A 24,146-nucleotide genomic window follows, 5' to 3' on the forward strand; every position below is an offset into this window, starting at 1 on the left:
TTGTTGCTAGATCAGATATGGTTGCAGCCAAAAAGTTAATGAGAATTATTTATACGCTCTAAAACCAAAAAAGTTAAGGTAAATCAAACCATTTGAGAAAACCGATTGCAAAAAACCATTTAAGTTAAACTAATCTTAATGAGTACTGTAAACTAGAACTGCACGATTCTGGCTAAAATGAGTATCACAATTATTTTGCTTAAAATAACAATTTTCTCACGATTCTGTAGTTGTAAAATAAAAGTTATTATGAGCAGGATATTATTATTGTTATTTCTTAAACATATGGTAAAACAACAGTAATAATATTATGTGTAAAATCTATAATGTTGGTTAAAATGCTCAATTTTGAATAGACTAATTGGTGGACTTTAACAGACTTTAAATTTGTCCTGGTCATTAATGCACAGTATTGTGATGACATCAGAATACAACCATTCATAAATCTATTCAACTATGTGTATAAGTTAAATTATTATGTTTGAAACACATGCTTGCAATCTGTCATTGACAACATTATTAGACCATTATTAGATTTTTCTACTGGTAAATTCAGACATTTGTCAGTTTCAGATTCCCTCTTGCATTATATAGGTTAGAGTTGCCTATTGACACTGTTAAACATTTATTCTCATGCAGAACATGAGTTCACTATGAGAGAAAAACATTAAACGCTTGTCGCAATCATAACTCTAAAATGTGATACGATTATTTAAATGAAGTGCATGCTTTCGGTTTAATTTTTACTACATTTAAGTGCTGTTCTTATTTTCTGTGTACTACTGCGTTCTACTGTAAAACAAAATAAGTTATGGTAACTTAAACCATTTAAGGAAAACAAATTCTACCAACCATCAGAGTTAAAAAAAAACTAATCTAAATGAGTAGTGTTAACTTACCCATTTAAGTTGAAGTAATGAGGTATTTACATTAATGTAACTCATTACCTTCAACACCGAGTTCAAAACTCTTTCCAAATGAGTAAAATTACCTTTCAGTTAATTTTGCGTTAACTACACTCATTTAATTTGATAAAGCTGACTGTTGGGTTTTACAGTCTATTATTTATTAAATTTCCCATTAATTGTACTTTATCTACATCTAGCCCCACCCCAAGTCACAGTAACGTAAACACAGTAGTTGTACTGAGTATTATTTACGTTATCTATTAAATTACCGAATAAAAAGTATTTTTTTAAAGGTCTACCCCTACCCTAACAGTCACAGTACTGTAAAAATATTCATTATTGTTATAGTGTCATAAAAAATGCTGCTATATTGTGCATATTGCATTTCCAATCTAGACCACCAGAAACCTTTTTGGTGCAGAGTTTAGCTTGTAATTTGGGGATTCACAAGGACATTAGCATTTGTGCAATCATCATGGCAATTCTTATGATATGTCTAGGGCATATGTCTAGCCTTAGTTTAACCCAAAACACATTAATATAAAGATGACAATATTTCATGTTTGACATATTGTGGCAGCTTAAATCTCAAACGCAAATGGGACAAACATGTACATGCATAGTTACTCCCATGGCCGTTTTATATTGAAGTTGATATTGAGCCACACCATGCTGGTGTTTCGTAACATCTAATTTTTACAAGATAGGTTGTTAGCCCAACGCTCAACCCCCAACCTGGAGGACCAGGACATTCACACATTTAGCTAACTTAATTCACCAAGCACATGTATTTTGACTTGTTGGGAAAACCGGAGCACCTGTAAGAAACCCATGCAAACATGAAGAGAATATGCAAACTTCACACAAAAATGCCAACTGACCCAGCCAGGGCTCAAACTAGCAACCTTTTTGCAAAATAATAATTTCTTAAGAGACCTAATAAGATTCACATTACAGTGCATGGCAGAATTAAAATGTGTAGATAATGTTTTTAATTACAGCCAAACTATATATATATATATATATATATATATATATATATATATATATATATATATATATATATATATATATATATATATATATATATATATATATATATATAAAAATATATAATGAAATCTTGCCTTCTATAAGCATGAAACAAAAATGCAGTAATGTTTCTGCTTGTCCTGAATTTTCCTCCAAACCTTTCTAAAGTTCCATCTTGGATGTTTGTGTGTTAGCATTTGGTTGAGCTGGTTGGAGCTAAAGCCGGACCATGCATGAGAATTGATTACAGCACAATGAGCTTTTTTGTGCTACATCACCAAAGGGCGTAACAAGCATTGTCTAGTTATTATTTGTTCAACTAAATAATTGATAAAGATTGAAGAGGAAACACCCTCGGCTGTTGAAAGTGCTGATTATAGACACACCTGACCTGAAACATAAAAGCTGGAGTAAAAAACATTAAGACTCAAATGTGCACACAAGAATCACTTACTACTCTTAGTGGCATCAAAATCAAAGAAACCTGGCTATATTAACCCAAAATTTAGATACTCAATTACTATATCAAATAGCAGATGCTGAAAATATACTCTCTGAACCCAAATCATCCACTTTCAGCTAAACTGACCATGGCACCAAGAACAAGTCACTGTATTGAACACAAAAAGTGCCAATGATGAATGTGAAGCCCAGAGGAAAACAACATGTCATTTCCTCCGTATACTCTTCCTCATAAACATTACCATCTCAAACAAAATGACAACACATGATTCAGTCTGCATCTGGGTTTTTTTAAAAACAGCAAACACAGATAGTATTCAGTACTCCAAATACTCAAATAAATACATTACCGCATAAGTAGGGCTGGGCGATATGGCAAAAAAACAATCTTAATAATTTTTTTTTTATATTCAGAGTTTCTGTAGGTTTATTAGCATTATGAATTAAATGTAAGCTTAATACAGGGCTAAATGCTAAGATTTTTTCGAATATCCCGGTTGGAAAAGATTTTCACTTGCCCTATCAAAAATGATTATAATTTAATACATTTGATAATACAATAACAAAGATTTATTGAATAAAAAATATAGGTCTGTATCCTCAGCAGTAAATAAATGGAGAATGTTAAACAAAAGTTACTGTAAGGAAAGTAATTAAAACATTACAATAAATATAATTATATATATAATATAAAATATAGTAATATCATAAATTTTATCCAGAGATTATCCAGAGGACCCAAGATTAATACAGGGACATAGCCGAAAAGAAAATTAATGAATAAAAGTTTTATTAAGATGGATTGTTGGTTGATGGCCAGATTGGGCAGCTATACATGAACAAAGAAAAGTTGTTGACCTGTTAAAAAGTATTTAAGACTGGCAACACAATATTTCAGTAGCTTTAAGATTTTGAGGCCTAAAACTCAGCTTTTGAGATGAAACATTTTAAGACCCCGTGGATACCCTGATATTGAACAATAATGATATAGATTTCAATATCAGTTGTTAATGCTTACAGATTTAAAAGGACAATAGCCCCTTTCACACAGTGATACCGGTAAATTTCTGGAAAATTTCCGGAACGACTTTACCAGTATATTCAAAAAAGCGCTGTTCACACAGGCGAGGACGTTACGGAAATTTTCCGGAAAAGAGCATTCACACATCTATTCCAAAATACCGGTAAATTCTGACATCATTAACCACAAATGAGCTTTAAACGGCTGTGCTTGTATTTGTAAACATTTGACTACATTACAAACTCTGTGGATGATCAATATTGTGAAAAACTTTCGCAGGACCACTTTAGCATGTCGAGATGTTCATAATATGTGCGTGTGCAGGCGCTCATAGGCGCACGCAAAGCTTGAAGGTAAACAAACAACGGCTTATCATAAGCATCTCATCGATGATTATTTACACAGTTGGCATTAAGAAGAACATATAAACGTGATCTGACTGACTTCTAGCAGCTAAATGTGTCTGGAAAAATATTCAAAGGCTTTTATCCTCACAAACCGCGCGGACGTAAATGCGTCTGACTGTTGTGATTGGCTAAAGCAGACGTCTCACGTCAGCACGTTCTAGACGTGCACGCGCTTATTACGGGAATCTTCCTTATGCATTCACACAGCGCAGCATTACGGCAAATTGCCGGTAATGTTACAACTTCTCTTTCCGGGAAATAGCCAGAACGAATTTACCGGTATTTTCAAAAAGGACCTGTTCACACATACAGACCTTTCCGGAAAATTGCCGGCAATTTTCCGGAAAGGTCTGTATGTGTGAAAGGGGCTATTGACTGAAGCCACAAAAATGAGAGGGTCCATTAAATGGCATAACATTTTGTGGCCGAAAATTCAGTACATCTCTAATTTCAACTTACTTCTAGATTCCCATTTCTGCGGTGTGGTTGGCTCTTAGATCAATATAGAGTAAAAAAAAAAAAAGTCCAGAGCTTATCATTGTTATTGACATAAATTTTATCACGATTCTATTCAACATAATTTATCGACCCAGACCTATACATAAGTCACACATTCTTAGTATTACAGATTTGTTAAACGTGGCTAAAAGCAATTAAAAATGAAGCCAAAGCCTAATAAATGACTTTGAAACTAGCATTTTTGTGTCTCCAAGAAGTAACTTGCGAGCAAAACTACTAGACAAACGCAAAACTGACAATGTTAGACATGTTTCTGGAAACTGTAACTATTAGATTAGACGAAGTTTGACATAACAACCAGATATTTGTTCTTTAAACAAATAAACCTGCTTTAAAACAACAGAAACAATCACAGAGGATTTTATTTGTGGTGTTTAACATCTGGATATAACAAAAAAATGTTTGTTATGGCCTTGATGTGTCTGCCATCTTTGAAATGGTCAATGTGATGCCAATCAGAGAAAGAAAAAAAAATCCAGATGTGTCCAATATTTACACAAATATTTTTAGGAACTAACTGTTAAATGAATAAAGTTTGACCAAACATTAATTACATCAAAATAAAGCCTGATTAAAAAAAAAAAACTTTTAACCTTGTTCCCAATCCCACATACAACATATAACAATGATATCATTACAAACCACCACATTGTAATCATTAAAACAGTATATATTAATAGTTACTTGTGTGTTTGGGGACATATTTCATTAAGATTTATTGATTTTAACATGCTACCAACAGAAGGCAAAAAATATCAGAGACCAACAGGACTGACATTACAACCAACAACTTCCATTATAACAATTCCAAAGCCATTAGAACTTCCCAGATGGTTTCACTGCTTCCACAGAATTGAAGTCAACATTAATAAACCAAAACATGTCTCCAATCAGACAACAAATCCTTCAGAAAACTTTAAAACACTAACCAGAAGTTGAAAACAAGGCAAACATCCAGACTGGTCCGTCTTTACGGTTTAATAATAAACATACTCTCAATAAAAATTAATACTTACTGGTTTAGGCATTTTGATTTTGATGTAGATGCCGATTCCTCTCGTCAAAGCGTCAGAATAAAGTCAGTTTTTCTCTCCACGGATCCTCCCTGTGAAACAGAAAGAGGAGAAACTAAGAATGACTCAAGAGCAGCCTGCCTGTCATTTAAAGATCGGCGAGAATAAACCCTGACGCACTCCATGAACAGCCGCATGAATCACGATTAAAAAAAAGCTGGAACTCGAGATTGTCAATGCCTCACCCAAACAGAGGTAACACCGCCTTTGAATTTAAAGTCCCCACCCCATTCTGCAAATATTTGCTCCAGTCTCTGTTCCCCAAAGATCGAGCCTGCACGGGGAATGTCAAATATTCGGTTATTATAATTAATAGTAATATACATAGCGGGAGCTGATCATAGACAAGGTAATCAATAATGGTAACGTTACATGAGGCGAGTTTTTGGTCATGAGAACAAATAAAGTTTGCTCAACTATATTACTCAATATGAAAGAAAAAAAATGATTTAAGGTAACTGAAGTATCGACATTAGCATATTTTACTAAATAAATACATAATACTTCTATAATTAGATGTTTACGTTTTGAGTTTAACCTCATCACTTGTCAGTCACTTGAGTTGTCATTTGAGTTAATTTAACATTATAGCACAGTTCTATAAGTTTTGTTTGATTTCGAGTCCTACAGCAAATGAAATGACAGAAATTGAAACACCTCCTACTGATTCGTGCGTGCTTTGATGCACTGAAAGATCCGGTTCGTAAGAGTCGTTTGTTCGAGATTCACTCCACAACTCGCGCTTTACGTAACGATTCATGATCAATAAGATAACTATAATACAAAACTACTAACTAATACTGTAATTACAATAACAACAAAACTATAGTATTATGATTATTATAAAAAATATTATTATTATTATATCTAATGGGTGCACAAACTGACCAGCTTGAACGATTGGCTCCGATTCTCATGCTTGATTAGGTATATACAACAAAAGCAATGATACTACTACGAGAAAAGAGATCAATAATTAGCCATAATAGACAGATGAGTGGTAACGACTTAATAAAAAGAACCGGTTAAAATTATTTCGATTCACTAAAAAAGATCCGATTCATAAGAATCGTTTACTTGAGAACTGAACTGTATTGATGTTTTGGATCCAATAACTGGCTCATAAGAGTCATTCGTTCGGGATTCATACTAAACTGTTTTGCTGACGATTGACTTATGACGCCGTTACGTCCCTGTCGAAAAGTGCAGGAAACACACTGCGGTTTTCGGTGCCCCGACAGAGAAACACTCGTTTCACTGTCACGGAGCCGAATTTAGCATAACGACCCACGAGCTTCTCGATTCACAAGCCTATATCATAGGCTAAAACACAAATTTACATTGACAATGCTGTCCACATGGTAGCGTGCACGACCACGCTGTTCATCCTCAAAATAGACAAAGCTCTATCCCGCGTCTGATAGCGTCTCTGTGTTTGTAAAAGGGCCTGTCTCGTGGCAAGGTACATGCTATCCCACTGCGTTAATCAGAGCTGCACCTGTTGGTAGAGATTTCTCCGTGAACTGGGCGGCGTCAGCACAAAGACGACCGCCTGAACCGTAGACGCGCAAACTGTTTTGCGGTCTTTGACCCAAGCGATAATCGATCGGGGAGTATCTTACCAGAGCCGGCAAGTCAGTTCAGCACAGCTTCGGCCGAAAAATTCCCCTCCCTTCCGAGGAAGTGAGCGCGGAGTCCGGCGGCGATAATATGGCTGACGGTGCGCTCACCTTTGTGCGCTCTGCCGAATGACAGACAGACCGACTGAAAAAAAGCGGCTCCAGTTCCTGTTTGAGACGCGCTGCTGCGCCGCGACGCCCACAACGCCGGATACCATCAGCAAAATGCGCCTGCTCAAGTGCCTTCACTTCACCGAGGCTAAAGGGCTAAAGTTTGCTTGAAAATGATTTTAATGACACAATAATTTGCAGCCTTTAGGAGCAACTCGAGCATTTGAAACGTACCTGGCTGCAGCATTGAGAAATATATCAAGTGGTAGGTGTTCAAAAGTCTACGTTTGCGTCTGCTGTTTACGTCATAATAGTGGGCTACTCTGTCAATATGGTTTTCTTTATTGAAAATATATGTCTGAATCCTAATAGGTACTTAATTACGATTAGGACACAATAAGTTTCATTTAGAATTATGCACCATTGTACATACAGTAAATACGTATTAATACAAAAAAAGATATTGATACATATGGTTTCTTTTGTAAGAAACTCAAGAGTCTCTAGTTAATTTATTCTGACTATGCAATTATCCTAATTTGCTTTGGAAAGACTTTTCCCTGTTTGTAATTGAGAACATTAATAAAGACTTCTTTACTGTGGGAAAATGTTTTGTTTGTTTGTTTGTTTGTTTTTTATTTAAAAACAGGTCCTTTACATGAAAGTGTTTTCTTAAAATTCTCATTTATTAACAGCATTTTATGTACATAAATGTAAATATACACATCAAAATATTTATATACACTCACTGGCCTCTTTATTAGGTACACATAGTACCAGGTTGGTCTCCTTTTGCCTTCAGAACCGCCTTAATCCATCATAGATTCAACAAGGTGCTGGAAATAATCATCAGAGATTTTAACATGATAGCATTGGATTGAGATCTGGTGACTGTGGAGGTCATTTGAATACAGTAAACTTGTTTTCATGTTCAAGAAACCAGTCTGAGACGATTCACGCTTTATGACATGGAGCATTATCCTACTGAAAGTAGCCATCGGAGGATGGGTACACTGTGGTCATAAAGGGATGGACATGGTCAGCAACAATACTCGAGTGGGCTGTGGAGTTGACACGGTGCTCAGTTGGTTCTAATAAGCCCAAAATGTGTCAAGAAAACATCGCCACACCGTTACACTACCAGCAGCCTGAACTGTTGATAAAAGGCAGGAAGGATCCATGCTTTCATGTTGTTGATGTCAAATTCAAGTTCAAAATCAGTACCATCCGAATGTTGCAGCAAAGTAAGACTCATCAGACCAGGCAATGCTTTTCCAATCTTCTATTGTCCAGTTTTGGTGAGCCTGTGTGAATTGTAGATTCGGTTTCCTCTTTTTAGCTGACAGAAGTGGTTTTCTGCTGCTATAGCATTGCTTCAACGTTGGAAGAGTTGTGCGTTCAGAAATGCTCTTCTGCATACCTCGATTGTAGCGAGGGGTTTTTTGAGTTACTGTTGTGTTTTCTAAAGGTATCAGGTGGAACCAGTCGGGCCATTCTCGTCTGACCTTTGGCATCAACAAGGCATTTGCGCCCACAGAACTGCCGCTTACTGAATATTTTCTCTTTTTTGGACCATTCTTTGTTAACCCTAGGGATTGATGTGCTTGAAAATCCTAGTAGATCAGCAGTTTCTGAAATACTCAGGCCAGCCCGTCTAGCACCAACAACCATGCCACGTTTAAAGTCACTTAAATTTTTGCGTTAACAAGCAGTTTGACATATAGCCTCGAATATAGCCTGACGCTGATGCACACCTCTCAAAAAATGTAACTACACGTCACAACAATGCATAGCAAAATGTAACTACATGTCGCAACAATGCGTAGCACATGCTCTGTAATTGGTCTGGTTGGTAGTGATGACGATCCCGATGTGGGCGGGACTGAGAGCCACCTGAACTTGTTGGAGCGAGTGTTTACAGGTGTTGAGTCCTGTGAAGGAGCCCCAGATGGAAAGTTTTGTTTTGTGTTCACCTTATGATTAATGTTGCATTGCTGCCGGTCCGCCTCTGAATGAACGAGTTGTAGCGTTCATAATTTATTATTTTTTTAAACTTGCAAAGAAACTCGAAACAGAGGAATAAAAAAAAACATACTGCCAGCTAGTGTTTCGGAAGAGTTTTTGTAGAGCAACACAAACAGCCTGCAGAAGTATAAATGCACCACTACGCTCCACCTAGGCATGCCCAGTGGGTCATGCTGATCACTCGAAGCAGAAGTATAAACCAGCCTTTGGCCTCTATCAAACTGAATTAACAGACTTTTGTTTGAACATCAACATTGCCAACAGAGTCTGTGCACTTATAACATAAACATTATGTTATCAATGTATCAAAATAAACAAAACTCACTAATAATATTTAAACTAAGAACAAAAAAAGGGCAAACACACTTTCGAAGTGATTATCTGATTACACTCTAACTACCTTTTTTATGTAAAGTCTATGAGGTAAAGTCTAAAGTGACAGTGCTGTCAAAGTTATTCCCCCATCTCTCCTTCACCCTCCCTGCGCTCCAATCAGAAACATCCTTTCAGTATTGGAGGCATGGCAGTAACAATTAAAGCCAATCGATGAAGAGACTTTTCCCAAATATATTTGCATAGAGTTTATAACATAACAATCACACTCTAAACTGATATAAAATAATACAAAAGCTTGCTGCAATACAACTGTAACATTCATTAACCAAGATTAACTCCGGGTTACACTTTAAATTACCATGTAATAAAACAACTCAAAGTGTTTTTGCTTCAAAAGAACAAAGTCAGATAAGGAAATCCAGTAAAGCTCCTTTAAATGCTATTTATCTTACTTAAACACTGGCTGAAGTGATTATTTGTTTTAATATTTGGATTTTATTATTTTGGTCTTTTTCACAAAAATGGATTGTTGGACTTTTGAGGTCAGCCTGTTCCTCTTTGCAAAGCAGCAGATACTGGTCCTGCTGGTTAAGGAACTTCTACAGCCGTGTCCAACTTGAAATCCATACTCTTGAGACTGTTCAGGGACTTTTATACAATGACATGTATTGATGTGTCATTCCTGAGGCATTGGATTATATATGAGGCATTAAATATAGTAAAGTTAGTTTAAATTCAGCCTATATAAATTGTTTGCAAACACTTACCTCACCAACTTCCCGATTAAAACCAAGTTAAACCAAGGTCCTGATTTTCTATGATCATTAAAATCCCATAGCACTTTTCATAAATTGTAGAGGTGTAACCCTAGTATCCTGGCCAAATTCCCCCATCAACCCTTACTCATAATGGCCTGATAATCATCACCATACACCGATTTGGCCAAGTGGTGCTCGCTGCAGAGCCATTTGAGGAGAGGTGAGCTCCAGAGAGGGGGAGCTTAAGCTTGAGCTCCACCTTTTTTGCACTTCTTCTACGAGTGATGTCACTGGGGGTAGGGTTAGGGGTGGGGTTGGTGTACCGAGCACCCTCTCGATTTGGCTGCATCACTGTCTTTCCACCAATAGCTGGTGTGTGGTGAGCGGTGCCCACTGGTTGTCCAAGTGGATGCTGCACACTGGTGGTGGTGTGGAGAGACCCCTCACATGATTATGGAGCACTTTAGGTGTTTGGCCAAACACAACAAATGTACTATATCAGTGTGCTTTTACAACTTCGGTAGAATACAGGTATCGTCTCATGTTACCAGAAGTGACACTGACCGTAGCCAAATGCAAAACTAGTGGAAACACCCTGTACAGATTAGTAGAGGGGAAAAACTCTATAAAAAAAATATATATATATATATATATATATATTGTTTTTGTGTGTGAACTGATTGAAGAATTGGTGAAAATGTAAATAATTTAATGAGAGATCACACAAAATGTTTTTTTTTTTTTATTTAGTACTTTGCAGAGTAAGATATTTTACATAAAATATGTTTGCAAAAAAATCACAAGACAAAAAGAAAAAAAATGCAAAAATTATTTAAATACCCCTTGAAAATGTTTGTAAATCTTTGGTTCTTTAAGGGATACTTCTCCCAAAAATTAAATCAACTCATTATTTACTCACCCTCAAATGGTTCCAAAGCTTTATGAGTTTTTAATTCTATTGAACCCAAAAGAAGATATTCAGAAGAAAGCTTAAAATCCCAACCATTGATTTCTAGTAGAAAACAAAAAAAAAAAAAAAAATATGGAATGGTTTCAAGTTTTCAACCGTTTTCAAAATATCTTCTTTTTTGTTTAACATAACAAAAAAAAAACTATGTAAAATGATGAGTAAATAATGACCAATTTTATCTCTTCAATGCTGCAGTTACCTGTATGATCTATAACTTTTTTTTTGCTTCGTCATATGCATTCATCTGAAAAGATACTGCTCTTCCTTAAAATAATAATAATAATAATAATAATAATAATCCATGTTCTGTAGAATTTCCAGCATCTAAACCTTTTTCAGCAAGTGATATTGTGAGATCCATCTCTTACACAGGAAAATTTGGGGATTAAAACACATCTTAACCCTTATGTACTGTCGAGGATGTTTTCTGGGGGGATTTTGAGTCTTTATTTGGCAATAACCTTTTCCGGTTTAGCTAACAGAATGATTGTTGGTGACAAATTCTATTTTGACATATTTTGAGAAAATGCTTGGATTTTTTTTTTTTACTCAACGATACACTCTGGGCAAATTTACTACCCTTTTTATGTTCAGGATGAAAACATCCACTGAAATAAACTGCTGTAAAAATGTACATTCATTCATTTTCTTGTCGGATTAGTCCCTTTATTAATCCGGGGTCGCCACAGCAGAATGAACCGCCAACTTATCCAGCACGTTTTTACGCAGCAGATGCCCTTCCAGCCACAACCCATTTCTGGGAAAAACAATGCATTATAAGAAGTCAGAATTCTAAACTTTTGGAATTTTATTCATTCATTAATTTTCTTTTCGGCCTAGTCCCTTTAATAACTGGGGGTCACCACAGTGGAATGAACCGCCAACTTATCCAGCATATGTTTTATGCAGCAGATGCCCTACCAGCTGCAACCCATTTCTGGGAAACATCCATACACACTACAAACAATTTAGCCTACCCAGTTCACCTGTACCGCATATCTTTGGACTGTGTGGGAAACCGGAGTACATGAAGGAAACCCGCACGTAAACGCGTGGAGAACATGCAAACTCCTCACAGAAATGCCAACTGACCTAGCCGAGGCTCGAACCAGCAACCTTCTTGCTGTGAGGCGACAGCATTATACCTTATGCGCTACTGCTTCGCCTTTTGGAATTTTATGCTTTAGGTAAATTGTAATAAATGTGCCTTTTGGGTAAAATGCAGATCTTCTGTTCTTTTTAAAGGGGAGTACTTATTAGACAGTTTTAATCTACACAGCTTCATCCTGTTTACAAGTTGGGTATGTGTGTGAGTGTGTGATTATAACAATACAGATAAGATTCAGCTTTATAAATTAAACATTGTGAAATTGAACAGCAACTAAACAAAAATCAACACAGAGAGTTTTGTATTTCTACACTCAGTTTAAGCACAAATTTACTCTCGTTTCATGTGTTATCTAAAAAAAACTACAGAGAAAGGATCAGGATACATTTTAATTAATGTTGCAACCGTGCCTATGGTTGCAACCGTGCCTATGGTTTCAACTGTCCCCCTGCTCGTGCTCAGTTGCTACATTTGACTTTGTCTTTTATATTATAAGTCATATTTTTTAGCAAACAGTCCATTATGACTGCAGAAATTAATGATATAAAAACATTACTTTTGCTTTTCTATATTTACCATAAAGTCACAAATCAACCACTTGGTTGAGCATGTTTTTGAAAAAAATATTACCAACAAACTAAATATTTTTCATGCCACCAAGTAATATAACTTTGTAAAGTTAGGGCTCTAAAAGAGTAATATGTCAAAAAATGCTTACCTTTCTTATTATAACTAAAAACAGTTCACATGTCAAGAGTGATATCCTTGTTTTTGACTTCAATGCAATGTTGTGACGAAAGCTGTTGATTGAGTTAGTGACAACTAGTGGATCTTTTGGAATAACATACTTCAATCAGATGGTGGCTATATCAGGTTTAGTTAGTTACTCTTAGTTAGGTTCACTCAATAAAATACAATCAGTCAAAATATGATTAATCGTTTGGTCTAGCAGGCAGTTAATGGCTAAATTGTGCATATATCATATGTAAACATGGGTGGGTTTTAAAAGATGTGGGTTTATTATATTAAAATTTCCAAAAACAGAAAACAGAGAAACTTAGGGAAATGCAAAAAGTGTTGTAACTGTCCCCACTTTTAATAGTATAGTCATGAACACACTTTACATAAATTGCTAAATAAACCTGTTAGTTATGTTATAAAAATGTCATTTGATCAGTGATTTCCATAAACAGACTCATTATTGCAGTCATTACTGTACATGTGCTGGCTAACTTCACGAATGAAAACAACATGAAAGCCTTTGTCAGAACTTTAATTCAGACGACTACCGCAAACTGTTGAATTATTAAACGTAATAATTGCTTATGAGCACGTGAGACCTATAGAAACTATTATTTATGAAGCTTTTGTCCATAAGCTCTTCGAGTACAGTACATCCAGTTTTTATGCCGTGTTTATTTTGTAATGAAACCTCGTGCGATAACCATTAGGTCATTCAGATATTTACGTCCACTGAGCTCTGAATAAGAAAGTGAGGTCTTTCCTTAACTACATATTAACATCAACACATCCGTTTCTGTTTGTGTTGCCACTAGAGCTGCTGCGCCACCACCGGAGGAAGTGAAACTCTCGAGTACCTAGCGGGCGTGGCCGGAGGTGAGAGCCGACCAATGGAAGAGCGGGATTAAAATAGAGCCTTATAAAGGCGAGGTGAATGAAGCTGGAGCGGAACTGTCCAACAGTCCACGTCATGGTGGTTGGTAAAAGGGATCGAGACAGGTAATGTAGGCGGCAATACCTCACTAAAACGCTGTTTATTATTAGAAACTATCATATAAAGTTTATAAAGTCGTAATAAGAACAAATGCCATATATTTATAGTTGTACAGTACTGTTTTGAGGACAGATAAAGCACGTTTGGAGGGAGGATACATTTATATTACCGATACACACACACACACACACACACACACACACACACACACACACACACACACACACACACACATATATATATATATATATATATATATATATATATATATATATATATATATATATATATATATATATATATATATATATATATATATATATAAAATACTTCATTTACACTTTGACATACCTCATATATTATTTAAAGTTAAAAGTACGTTTTCCATACAGCGTCCACCTGATTTTACTGAAATAATGTGACTGATGATGGACAATGTTTTCAAACTCTGCACTGCAGCGCCTCCCACAGTATTGTTTTTGAAGTGCCGCTTTTTTCCAGAACGTTATTATTAAAATACTATATGAATTGTATATTCATAATAATATAAATGAACATTTCCTGATGCTTTCTTCTGTTTCTGTTGTATGGCCTGAAATAAAAAAGACAAAAAGGGTTAAGGCATCAACTCAAAAACATTACTTGAAATATATATAAGCATTTCTATGTATTATTCACCTAATAATTGTTATGAGAGAAGAGTTTGTACACTTACAAACAGGATCTTCGGTGACATAAACTACAGTGATTTAAAATGAACTACAACTTCTTCTGTGACTTAAACTACCCTGAACTTAACTCTGAAAACTGAACTGACGCAATTTCAGTTTATTAGAACTTCTAGCTGCTTTGACACAATCTACATCCATAGAAATAAAGATGAATTGAATTGAACTTAGTAGGTTATGAACCCCTATAAACTGCAGTTTAAATTAATAAAAGGCTGATCTGGCTGATACTGATCTCAAGATAAAATGTATTATTTTTATTTTTTTTTTGCAATTTTATGATCAATTTAGGAATGAACAAGCATCCTTATGTTATTTCTCAAATGCTGCAAATTTGTTTGTGAAATAAATATATATTCTGTTAACAAAACTAAACAATAATTTTAAAACAATGTCCAAATGAAATAAAAACAAACAAACAAAGACTTTCTCAAAGCTGAGTTCAGACTTGGAAGATTGAACTACAGAGGACGCGAGAACACGGATACTTTTTCAAATTAAACAGCAGTGTACTTTATAACGTCAATACCTCTCCATGGATTCACCAGTTTCACTGTACATTTACAATAAAATGATTAAATTATATAAAGCACAGCCTTATAATTAATATTATATTGATATTAAATATCTATATTTTGGGATTAAGAAAATGTAAACAAATTCATATAAATGTAAAGTTAAATGTGTTATTATACAGAGACTTGTGTCTTCGATTATTAGATTTAAAAAAACTACAATGGATTTTATACAAGTACAAAGCACAAGACGTAAACAATAAGAAATAAATATAACGTTAGGCAATTTGGTAAAGACAAACATCCTACAACACTGTAACATAATTCAAGACAATTATAAAATGTAACAAAATAACACTGCCAAAATAATAGACCTGGTAACAAACAACTACATTCTCCCCTGAAAAACTTCTAAAACGTTATTTTGTAACACAACAGTGGAGTATTTTGAAAACTGTGCGGGTTTTCTCCTCCGCCATTAGCTTTCTTTGGTTGGTCTGCACTGCATTCTGGGATATCTGTGTTTCGCAAGTTTGCACAAATCACCTATTGATATGGTAAAAGGAGCAGAGCAAGTACATGTCAGGAATTGTCTCTGTACTTGGCAAAATGTGAACTTTGAATTGGAACAGTAGTACTTTGGCGACAGTTGATGACATTTCATGAGGACACAAGAACGCAAGTACAGACAAAAACACAAATTGAGAAACAACCTTTGTCTGCTGTTTTTAGCTTAGGTATTTAACTTTTTAGTTGTTGTTGTTGTTGTTATTATTATTAATATTGTTATTATTATTATTATTATTTTTATTATTGTTATAATTATTATTAAAAGAAACATAATCCCCTGCTGCTGAAAAAAAACATCGCCCGAATAAAAGGGAAAATTTCAACAACAGACTTCACATACATCTAATTCACATCATTGAATGGAAGCATAGTTAACAGCATAATTTATTAAAGTCTGGCTGAACCTGAATTTGCGGCAGATTTATCTCAGTATGACGACATATTTCCAACTAAAATGAAATATTAAATAGTGATTGGGGTTTTGTTTTTGTGCTCAAATTCAATATGACTTAAGCAAGCCATTTATTTCAATAGATTAACTTGCATGGATTAATTATTCACCTCTAGACTAATAGGGTAGTAAAATAAACATTGTACATTTTTGATTTCCTGCCTATTTTAATAATTAAAGTGATCCTGTTTACCTGTAATGGGAAACCACTGTTTATTCTTTCATGTGAAAGGCTTCAGATCTTTGGTTAGTGACATCTTGAATGAGCACTGTGGAAGTACAATTCAAATACTGTTAAAAATATGTTCATATATTTTAAATATGTATCAGTGTGTTTGTACTTTTTAAAGAACTATTTCAATGTAACTTGAAGTTTGAAAAGCATCACTCACTGTCAAGCACCATTCTTGCTACGTATCTCTTTTCTAAAGTATTGCCGACTTCTTCCATCAGCCAAGGGAGGAATCCGGTCTCTATATCTGAAGCAGAGGTAATGAACTCTTATTCACTAGACTAGACTGACATAAAATTTGTTCATTTTTTTTAAAGAAATGAGTTTGGAAACTTGCCTCTCTGCACAGGGTCATAGAAGTAGCCACAATCCCTCAGACTGGAGTAGACCGAAGGCAACAAGTCAGACAAATACTGCTGAGCAAATGCCCTCGCAGCGATTTTATCTGCTGTTTCCTTTTCTTTCTCCAACATTGCCTTCTGCTGCTTTATTCGGTTCTCCTGCATTGAGGAAACATACAAAAACAAGAAGAATTATTAGTCAGATTTGTATTTAAACATAATCATTTATATTTGTTATTTCATAACTTCTATAAGTTATATTGGTCATATATTTTATTTAAATATTTATTCCATTTTAGACTTTTTCAATTTTTTTATTGTGTATTAAAGCTTAGATAGTTTTCCTTTTAATTCATTATTTTTCCCAAATACTTTATTTTTTTCTTTAACTAAATATTTTCTTTATAATTATTTTATTTCATTAGTATTTTAATTATTATTATATTATTGTTTAAACCGTTTTTTTTATTTTGCAAACACAATAATATTTTAACTGTTAAAAAGATGTTTATACGAATAAACTTTTTAAAGTGTACTGAAAAAACGAAAAGGCAATTAACGATGATTGTTCACATTAATGCTCACTACTAGATCTGAAAACAACCACAAAAAAACTAGTGCTGGGCAGAAATGAATAATTTAAGTGTGTGTACTGTGTATATGTAAATACACACATGCATGCCTATATTTGAAAACATTTTTATGTATATTTAGATATAAAATATATGTGTGGATGATACAAATTATATATAGATTTAAATATTTATGTAACAAAAGACTTTGGTTTCTATGTATGATTCTGTATCACTTAAAGACCCTTTTAATGTGGTCATGTCACTGGCCCATGAATATTTCCTGCTTGTTATCATACAGTTTAATAACTGTAACAAAAGGCAATTCAATCATAAATTAATGTTTAAACATAGGCTATATTGTATTATATATTATCTATAGACCATTTTGATGGATATAAACAAAAACAACGGCCCCAACGCATTTCCTGTTTTACATTTTTAATTTCTATACTGTAGCTTCTGAGAATCCTAAATGATCCACATATTAATAAATAATGTTATGATAACTGTTTTAACGTTAAGTTATGATTGAATTGCCTCTTGTTACAGTTATAAAATAGTTTGATAACAAGCAGGCATTACACACATGTATTATATATAATAAATTATACAATTATACAAAATCATGACGTACACTACAGTCTCTGCTACATCCCAGACACCAATAATGGAACAATTAATTAAAGATTATTCACTGTCTGACTGTCAGCGATCAGGCATGAATATTAACATTTTTATTACAACATATGTAAGTGGATATTAGTACCATTTGTTGTTTGCAAATCATTTGCACCCAGAAAGTGTGACTTTAGGACTAACAAGTGCCTCTTTTCATGATTGAACATCTAAATGACTGCTTCAGTTTATTTAAATAAATACATATACATTAAATTAAATTACCAATGCTGTAAACCGAACCTTATGAAAGTCCAAAATCATCCTTTCACTGGAAGTGCTGAAAAATAATTGCAGTGCAGCCCATTAATACTACAGCATCACCTTGATTGTCTTCGGCTGCACTCAGAAACTTTAACATGGACTTGCTTTTGCTACTTGATTAAGTCCATATATTTGTACTTGAATTTATCATTAGTAAAAAAAAAAAAATTAATAAATAGATTGTCATTCTCACCTTCTCCACACGGAGGCGCCGTTCCCTCTCTTCAAGCCTCTGCACCTCCACCAGCTCAGCGTCTCGAATCTCCTTGAATGCCTTCTTCTGCGCCCTCAGACTGTCCAGCTCCTCCTCCTCCATCACCTCCAGCAGTGCCTGCTCGATCGTCTTCCCCACCAACACCTGCAGCATGGGCTTCACCTCCAGGTCAAAGTCAAACAGCTGCACACAAGACCAACAAATGCAAGTGTAATGCTATAACATTTCATTTAGAATTCATTATCTGCATGACTCAAATTGTATAAAGGAAGGCATACCTGAAAACAGGCTTTTAAATAATTAGAAAAATAATCCACACTGTGTGTAACAAGACAAAGCTTGATGCAAATATACACACACACAAAAATGATAAAACTGAAAATTACACATCATGCCATATGAGTGAATTTTGTTTTCTGTGTATTGCGCACCTCTCCCTCTTCTATCTGTGTGGCCACATCTCGTCCACTTTTGGCTGGGATAAAGAGTGGAGTTGCCGGTTTGTCCAGAAAGAAGTCTGTTTGGCATTCCACGCTGACCTCCTCTATACGATCGCTGAGCTCTTCCAGATACAACTCTAAATAGACATCAGTAAGAGCCAGTGAAAAATTTTACAGTGAAAGTTTGCTGTTGTATCTTACATTTTTATGAGGCCCCTTTAATGGCACGAATAGTGAAATACTGTCAGTGTAACACTAAAAATCAAAACAAAAAAAATAAATATCAAAGCATTTATTTAGTTGTTCTACCACCCAAAAAATGAGACGAAAAGACGTTTAGATCTAAGCATTGTCATGGACAGATGCAAAGCACTGCATGTACATCCATCGAAAATGCCATGTTAAAATAATTGTTTATATGGCATGGCACATGCAGTGCTTCTTGTCTGGTGTGTGACCAATTATTTATAATATTTAGTTTAACATTTATAAGATATTTTAACATTGATGCAAAAAACAATACAATAATGATAATAATAATAATAATAATGAAATAACCAAAAAAATAATAAATGGGAGGGATCGTCTATAAACAATATACAACATAATATATATAATAAACATGTAAACAAGAGATGACAGTACTCACACTTAGATTACAAAGCCAGTGACGTCAATATGTTATAAATAAAAGTGAGGACAAACCTAGGATGCTAGATTCCTAAGTGTCACAAGACTCACAAGCCCATGTGGTTTCAGCTTTTTTCTGTGAGGTTTCAAAATGTAGTTCTATTTGAATGACATACAGCAACTCATTCAGTGTGACCCATTTTAAAGTCTGCATGAACCGTTAATTGCTGCAGACTTTTATTTCAGAACGATGACGTATTTCCAAATGTACTCTTCCTCTCATCTTTCACTTGCAGCAAACATATGGTTGGAGGGGCGTGGCAAAGCATATTTCACCCAATCTTTCAAACAGACATCAGATAAGGAATGCCATTCCAGAGTGGAAGCATATGGTCAGAATATTATTATGGACTACCAAAACAAACAGTTTATTTAAGTGGAATAACTTGCACTGAATTAATTATTCACCTCAAGACTAACAACATTTTCTAGCAAAAGAAGCATTTTAAATTCTTATTTCATGTGGACTTTAATTTTTGCCTCAATCAGGCAGTGAATATCATTGACAATCAACAATCTTAAATGCAGCAAGTTTACAATGAGCTGATAATTTAATGAAAAAATCCGGGCCGGCTAATCTGAATCCATCCAATTGATGATGGTGTCACATTTCTGTTGGGTTTTATTTAATTCTAATGTTTCGTTGTTCTTTGTTAAATTCAACTTATTTTTTATTCCCAATTAATCTAATTTTGTAGTGTGCTTCTGAATTCCTGCATTTGTTAAACTAAATTTTGTTTACTTGGATTTAATACTACATTGTTTTTGTGACTGTAGGTAGGTCATGTGAGAATGCCAACATGACAAATGTAGTATGTCCAGATTATACACAGCTAAAGCACAATTTTAGCAGTCACAAAAAAAAAATGCAGCAATTGAAGAGAATGTGTGTGATTTTAGATGCAGCCTAGAGTACCTGTTTGCACGTCTATGTTCTTTCTGCCCTCTAGTGGGTCTGGTGTTTTTGAATTAAACTGCTCCTTCAGCCGTCTTCGGGACATTGCTCTTCTTCTGGCCTCCTGCTGCTGCTGTCTGAAGAACTCCACTGGGTCCGGTTGAGATGTCTGTTAAACAAATGTATTTTTAATAGTCGACTGTATGTAAGCATGTGTTGTGTTATGGTTAGTAAAAATAATGAGCTTTTTCATCTTTGTTTTATTCTCTGCACTAATAATGTATTGGCGTCAGTGGTTTCAGGAAGAATGTTTCACATTCCATGTTTTTTTATTCAGCTTAAGGTTCTTTATTGTGAATAAGGGTTCTTTAGGGGGAAAATTACTAATAAAATAAAAAGAACAAGGAAACCTTTTTATGTAAAGGGACATTTCACCGAAAAATTTAAATACAGTATACTCAGCATTTTGTCACCCCTTTTTCTCATTATTAACCTTAATGTGTTTAAAAGAAGATATTTTAAAGAAAGCTGAAAACCTGTAATCATTGACTCCGTAAGATGATATGGAAGTCAATGCTAACAGGTTTTCACCTTTATTCAAAATATCTTATTTTGTGTTTAACAGAAGAAAGTCAAACAGGTTTTAAACTAGTTAAACTATGACAGAAATCACTTTTTTTTGGAAGAACTACCCCTTTAAATTTTCTTCAGGGACACAAAAGCTCACTTTTGGACTATGTATCTGTGTTTAATAGTATAAGAGGGACGTCTATTATCTGTTCATTAATACTCACAATGGGAATGATATGTTGAGCATATGTATTTCCTCTGACAACACGTCGGTCATACATGATGTTTCCATAACTGCTCTGCTCTTCATTTCTGCATCATTGTGAGGACAAAGTACATTATAGAAACAATAAATACATTGTAAAAAAAATCTCATTTATATTACTGTGCTCCTTCAAACAAATGTGACATGTATTTATTAATGTAGCACTTTAATACAAAAGATGTGAAAACTGCCATTAAGCTCGTCGCTGATTCGCAATAATAATAATTCAGTCACGTTCAAAATCATTTTCATGATTTTCTATTAACGTTATAGTCCAAATAAGACCACATTACTTTTGCAGTTATTATTACTACAGTACGTTAAATTGAGGTAAAAAATCCCGACAAATTATGATTTGAAAGCATTTGTATGCACCTATGAGTTGCCTGTAATATATTTAGACTATTTAAATCGGCAACATGTAACGTTAAGCTGAAGTGAGATGTGGTGTGAGACTCACAGTGACGGATCAGCCTGTCTGTATTTGGGGCGGTTGGGAACTGCACGCGGACGGCTGGAAAACGTGTAAACCCCGCTCTGCGTTTCGTGTTGTGCCTGTAAATTAGATGCCATTTCCTTTGTTTCTGGTGTCAAAATGTGTCTTGAGAGTAAAACCTTCAGCCTTTTAACTGTTGAGAGAGACTACGGTTCCTGCAGTTGTTGATACTGTTACCATGGCAACTGTATCCAGCAACCGCAGCCTGCTTTGTTTACTTCCGGCCATAAGTTGCATGTCTAATAAAGTGGCTAACGTTAACTAGTGTAAATGCTTATAATCTGCTTAATAAATATTCAAATTAATTATTAATAATTGAGCGCACTGTCTGAATAACTAATAAGGGGACACAGTTAACCTTTTCGGAACTACCTTGCACTCATTTTAATGGACATCCCATGTGGTCAGATTTTTGTTTTTGTTTTCCAGAGCATTTAACTCAATTTAAAGCTTGCTATAACGGTACTTAACTTTTATTATCTATTCAAATGTCAGTAATTGTGTAAACTGAAAAAAAAAAAAAAAACATTCACTACGCTGAGGCATGACAGCACTTTGTTCCAAAATACACAGAGGTAACGTTATGCAACACTTTTAATAATTTAATTCACGGTTATTAATATGTTTGGCAATATTTCATAAATGTTAAAACGTTAGAGAAAGGATGGATGCATTTACTAAATAAAGCTAATATATAATATATAAATAATTATAATAATTATATATAATATATAAATAATATGTTAACCCTGAAATGATGGAAACTCTGGATTTTCTGTTTCATAATGGGAGGTATATCAAAAAGTAAGGTATAAGTCCAGCACGTTTCTAATAAGGAGGTAACTCATAGTCAGTCACCATGGTATCTTACTCTATGAAACTAACCTGGTTAGTTAGTTTTCTTCAGTAAACCCAGAGTTTCTTTCACTCACCTATCACTTTTTAACATGCATGCGCTGTTTAAATAGTTAATTCATTCATTCACATTGCACAAATGCTTTTTTTTTTTTTTTTTTTTTTTTACTATTTTATTGTATTTCAAGTACAAATATATGTACAAATCTTAAATCAAGATGTAATTTCTTTATCAGAAAAATAATATTAAATATTTATTTTTTTAAATAAATTAACTAAGTAAAATTATCTGCCAAGTGTGGAGCACAAAAATAGAAATACTGATTAGTCAAAACATTATGACCGGTCATTCAAAGGATTAAAACCACCTGAGGGTGAGTAAATAATGAGTATATTTTCATATTTGGGTGGACTATCCTTTTAACATGGGACACCTAAATATAGACATTGTTGCAGATCAGGTACACCCAAAATCAGTGTTGCCTGGTGAAAGTGGACTTCTTCAGCCGGATAATGCACACACTTTTCACATCAGTCCTTATTGATAAAACATTAAAGAGATTCACCCAAAAATGTAATTTTACTTTACTTTAGTTAGATTACTTACTCTCATCAGGCCATTGAGGACATAGGTGCCTTTTTTTCATCAGTAGACAGGGCTTAAATTATTCCGGCACCGTGCCGGATCTCCGGCGTACGGCTGTAAAGGAAAATATATATTTTAGAGCCTGCACATGTGCTTTAAAAAGGGAATAATATAAAATAATCGGATAACCGTGAACCGAAGGGGTGCATTTGTAACCGATTAATGGTATCAGTTCTTAGTGCTCACACAAGTGTAGTGAACATGACCTTCTGGTCACTTGATTAAGTACACACTCAGACCTGAGTGTGTCAGTCCAGCTGGTTTGTTTGGTGTGGTTCATACGTTATCTCTCCTTTGGCTTAAGTCGAAGGAGGGTTCCCAATTTCAGCATCTAGAATAGGGGTGTCAAACTCTATTCCTGGAGGGCTGGAGCTCTGCAGAGTTTAGTTCCAGCCCTGCTTCAACACACTTACCTGTATTAAACAAGCCTAAAGCACTCAATTAGCTTGGTCAGGTGTGTTTAATCAGGGCTGGAACTAATATAATTAGAGCTGCGGCCCTTCAGGAACTGAGTTTGACACCTGTGATCTAGATCGAGGGTCCATGTCCACCAAAGCATTTTTGTGCTTGAGAAATGCCAGCTGAAATTTTTTTTCTGTTGTTGTCAATGGAAGCGGTATGTTTTTAAAACGCCAGCTGC

General features: G+C 34.7%; 2 protein-coding genes across 6 annotated transcripts in view; both read right to left on the reverse strand.

The window, feature by feature from the left end:
• The window catches only part of ezrb (ezrin b), a 58,668-nt gene extending 51,241 nt beyond the window's left edge, over positions 1-7,427 (reverse strand). The window contains exons 1-2 of one of the 5 annotated variants that reach the window (XM_073932779.1): positions 7,387-7,427; positions 5,366-5,454 (exon numbers count right to left, since the gene is read on the reverse strand). In XM_073932779.1, the coding sequence (XP_073788880.1) occupies positions 5,366-5,377 (12 nt within the window). In that variant the 5' untranslated portion in view covers positions 5,378-5,454; positions 7,387-7,427. Of the gene's footprint in view, positions 1-5,365; positions 5,455-5,542; positions 5,571-6,762; positions 7,189-7,386 lie in introns of those variants that run through there. The other 4 variants (XM_073932781.1, XM_073932780.1, XM_005160437.5 and 1 more) reach the window with 4 other exon arrangements.
• Positions 7,428-14,105: 6,678 nt separating this feature from the next.
• On the reverse strand, positions 14,106-22,174 carry rsph3 (radial spoke head 3). Its single transcript, NM_001089395.2, is given in 9 exon segments — positions 14,106-14,676; positions 16,542-16,617; positions 16,741-16,827; positions 16,918-17,080; positions 18,629-18,832; positions 19,081-19,226; positions 20,696-20,843; positions 21,469-21,556; positions 21,970-22,174. Coding segments are annotated over 8 exon segments (1,005 nt in total). The 5' UTR covers positions 22,083-22,174; the 3' UTR covers positions 14,106-14,676; positions 16,542-16,561.
• Positions 22,175-24,146: the final 1,972 nt, after the last annotated feature.

This window comes from Danio rerio, chromosome 20 (assembly GCF_049306965.1).
Source record: "Danio rerio strain Tuebingen ecotype United States chromosome 20, GRCz12tu, whole genome shotgun sequence".
Lineage (NCBI taxonomy): Eukaryota > Metazoa > Chordata > Actinopteri > Cypriniformes > Danionidae > Danio > Danio rerio.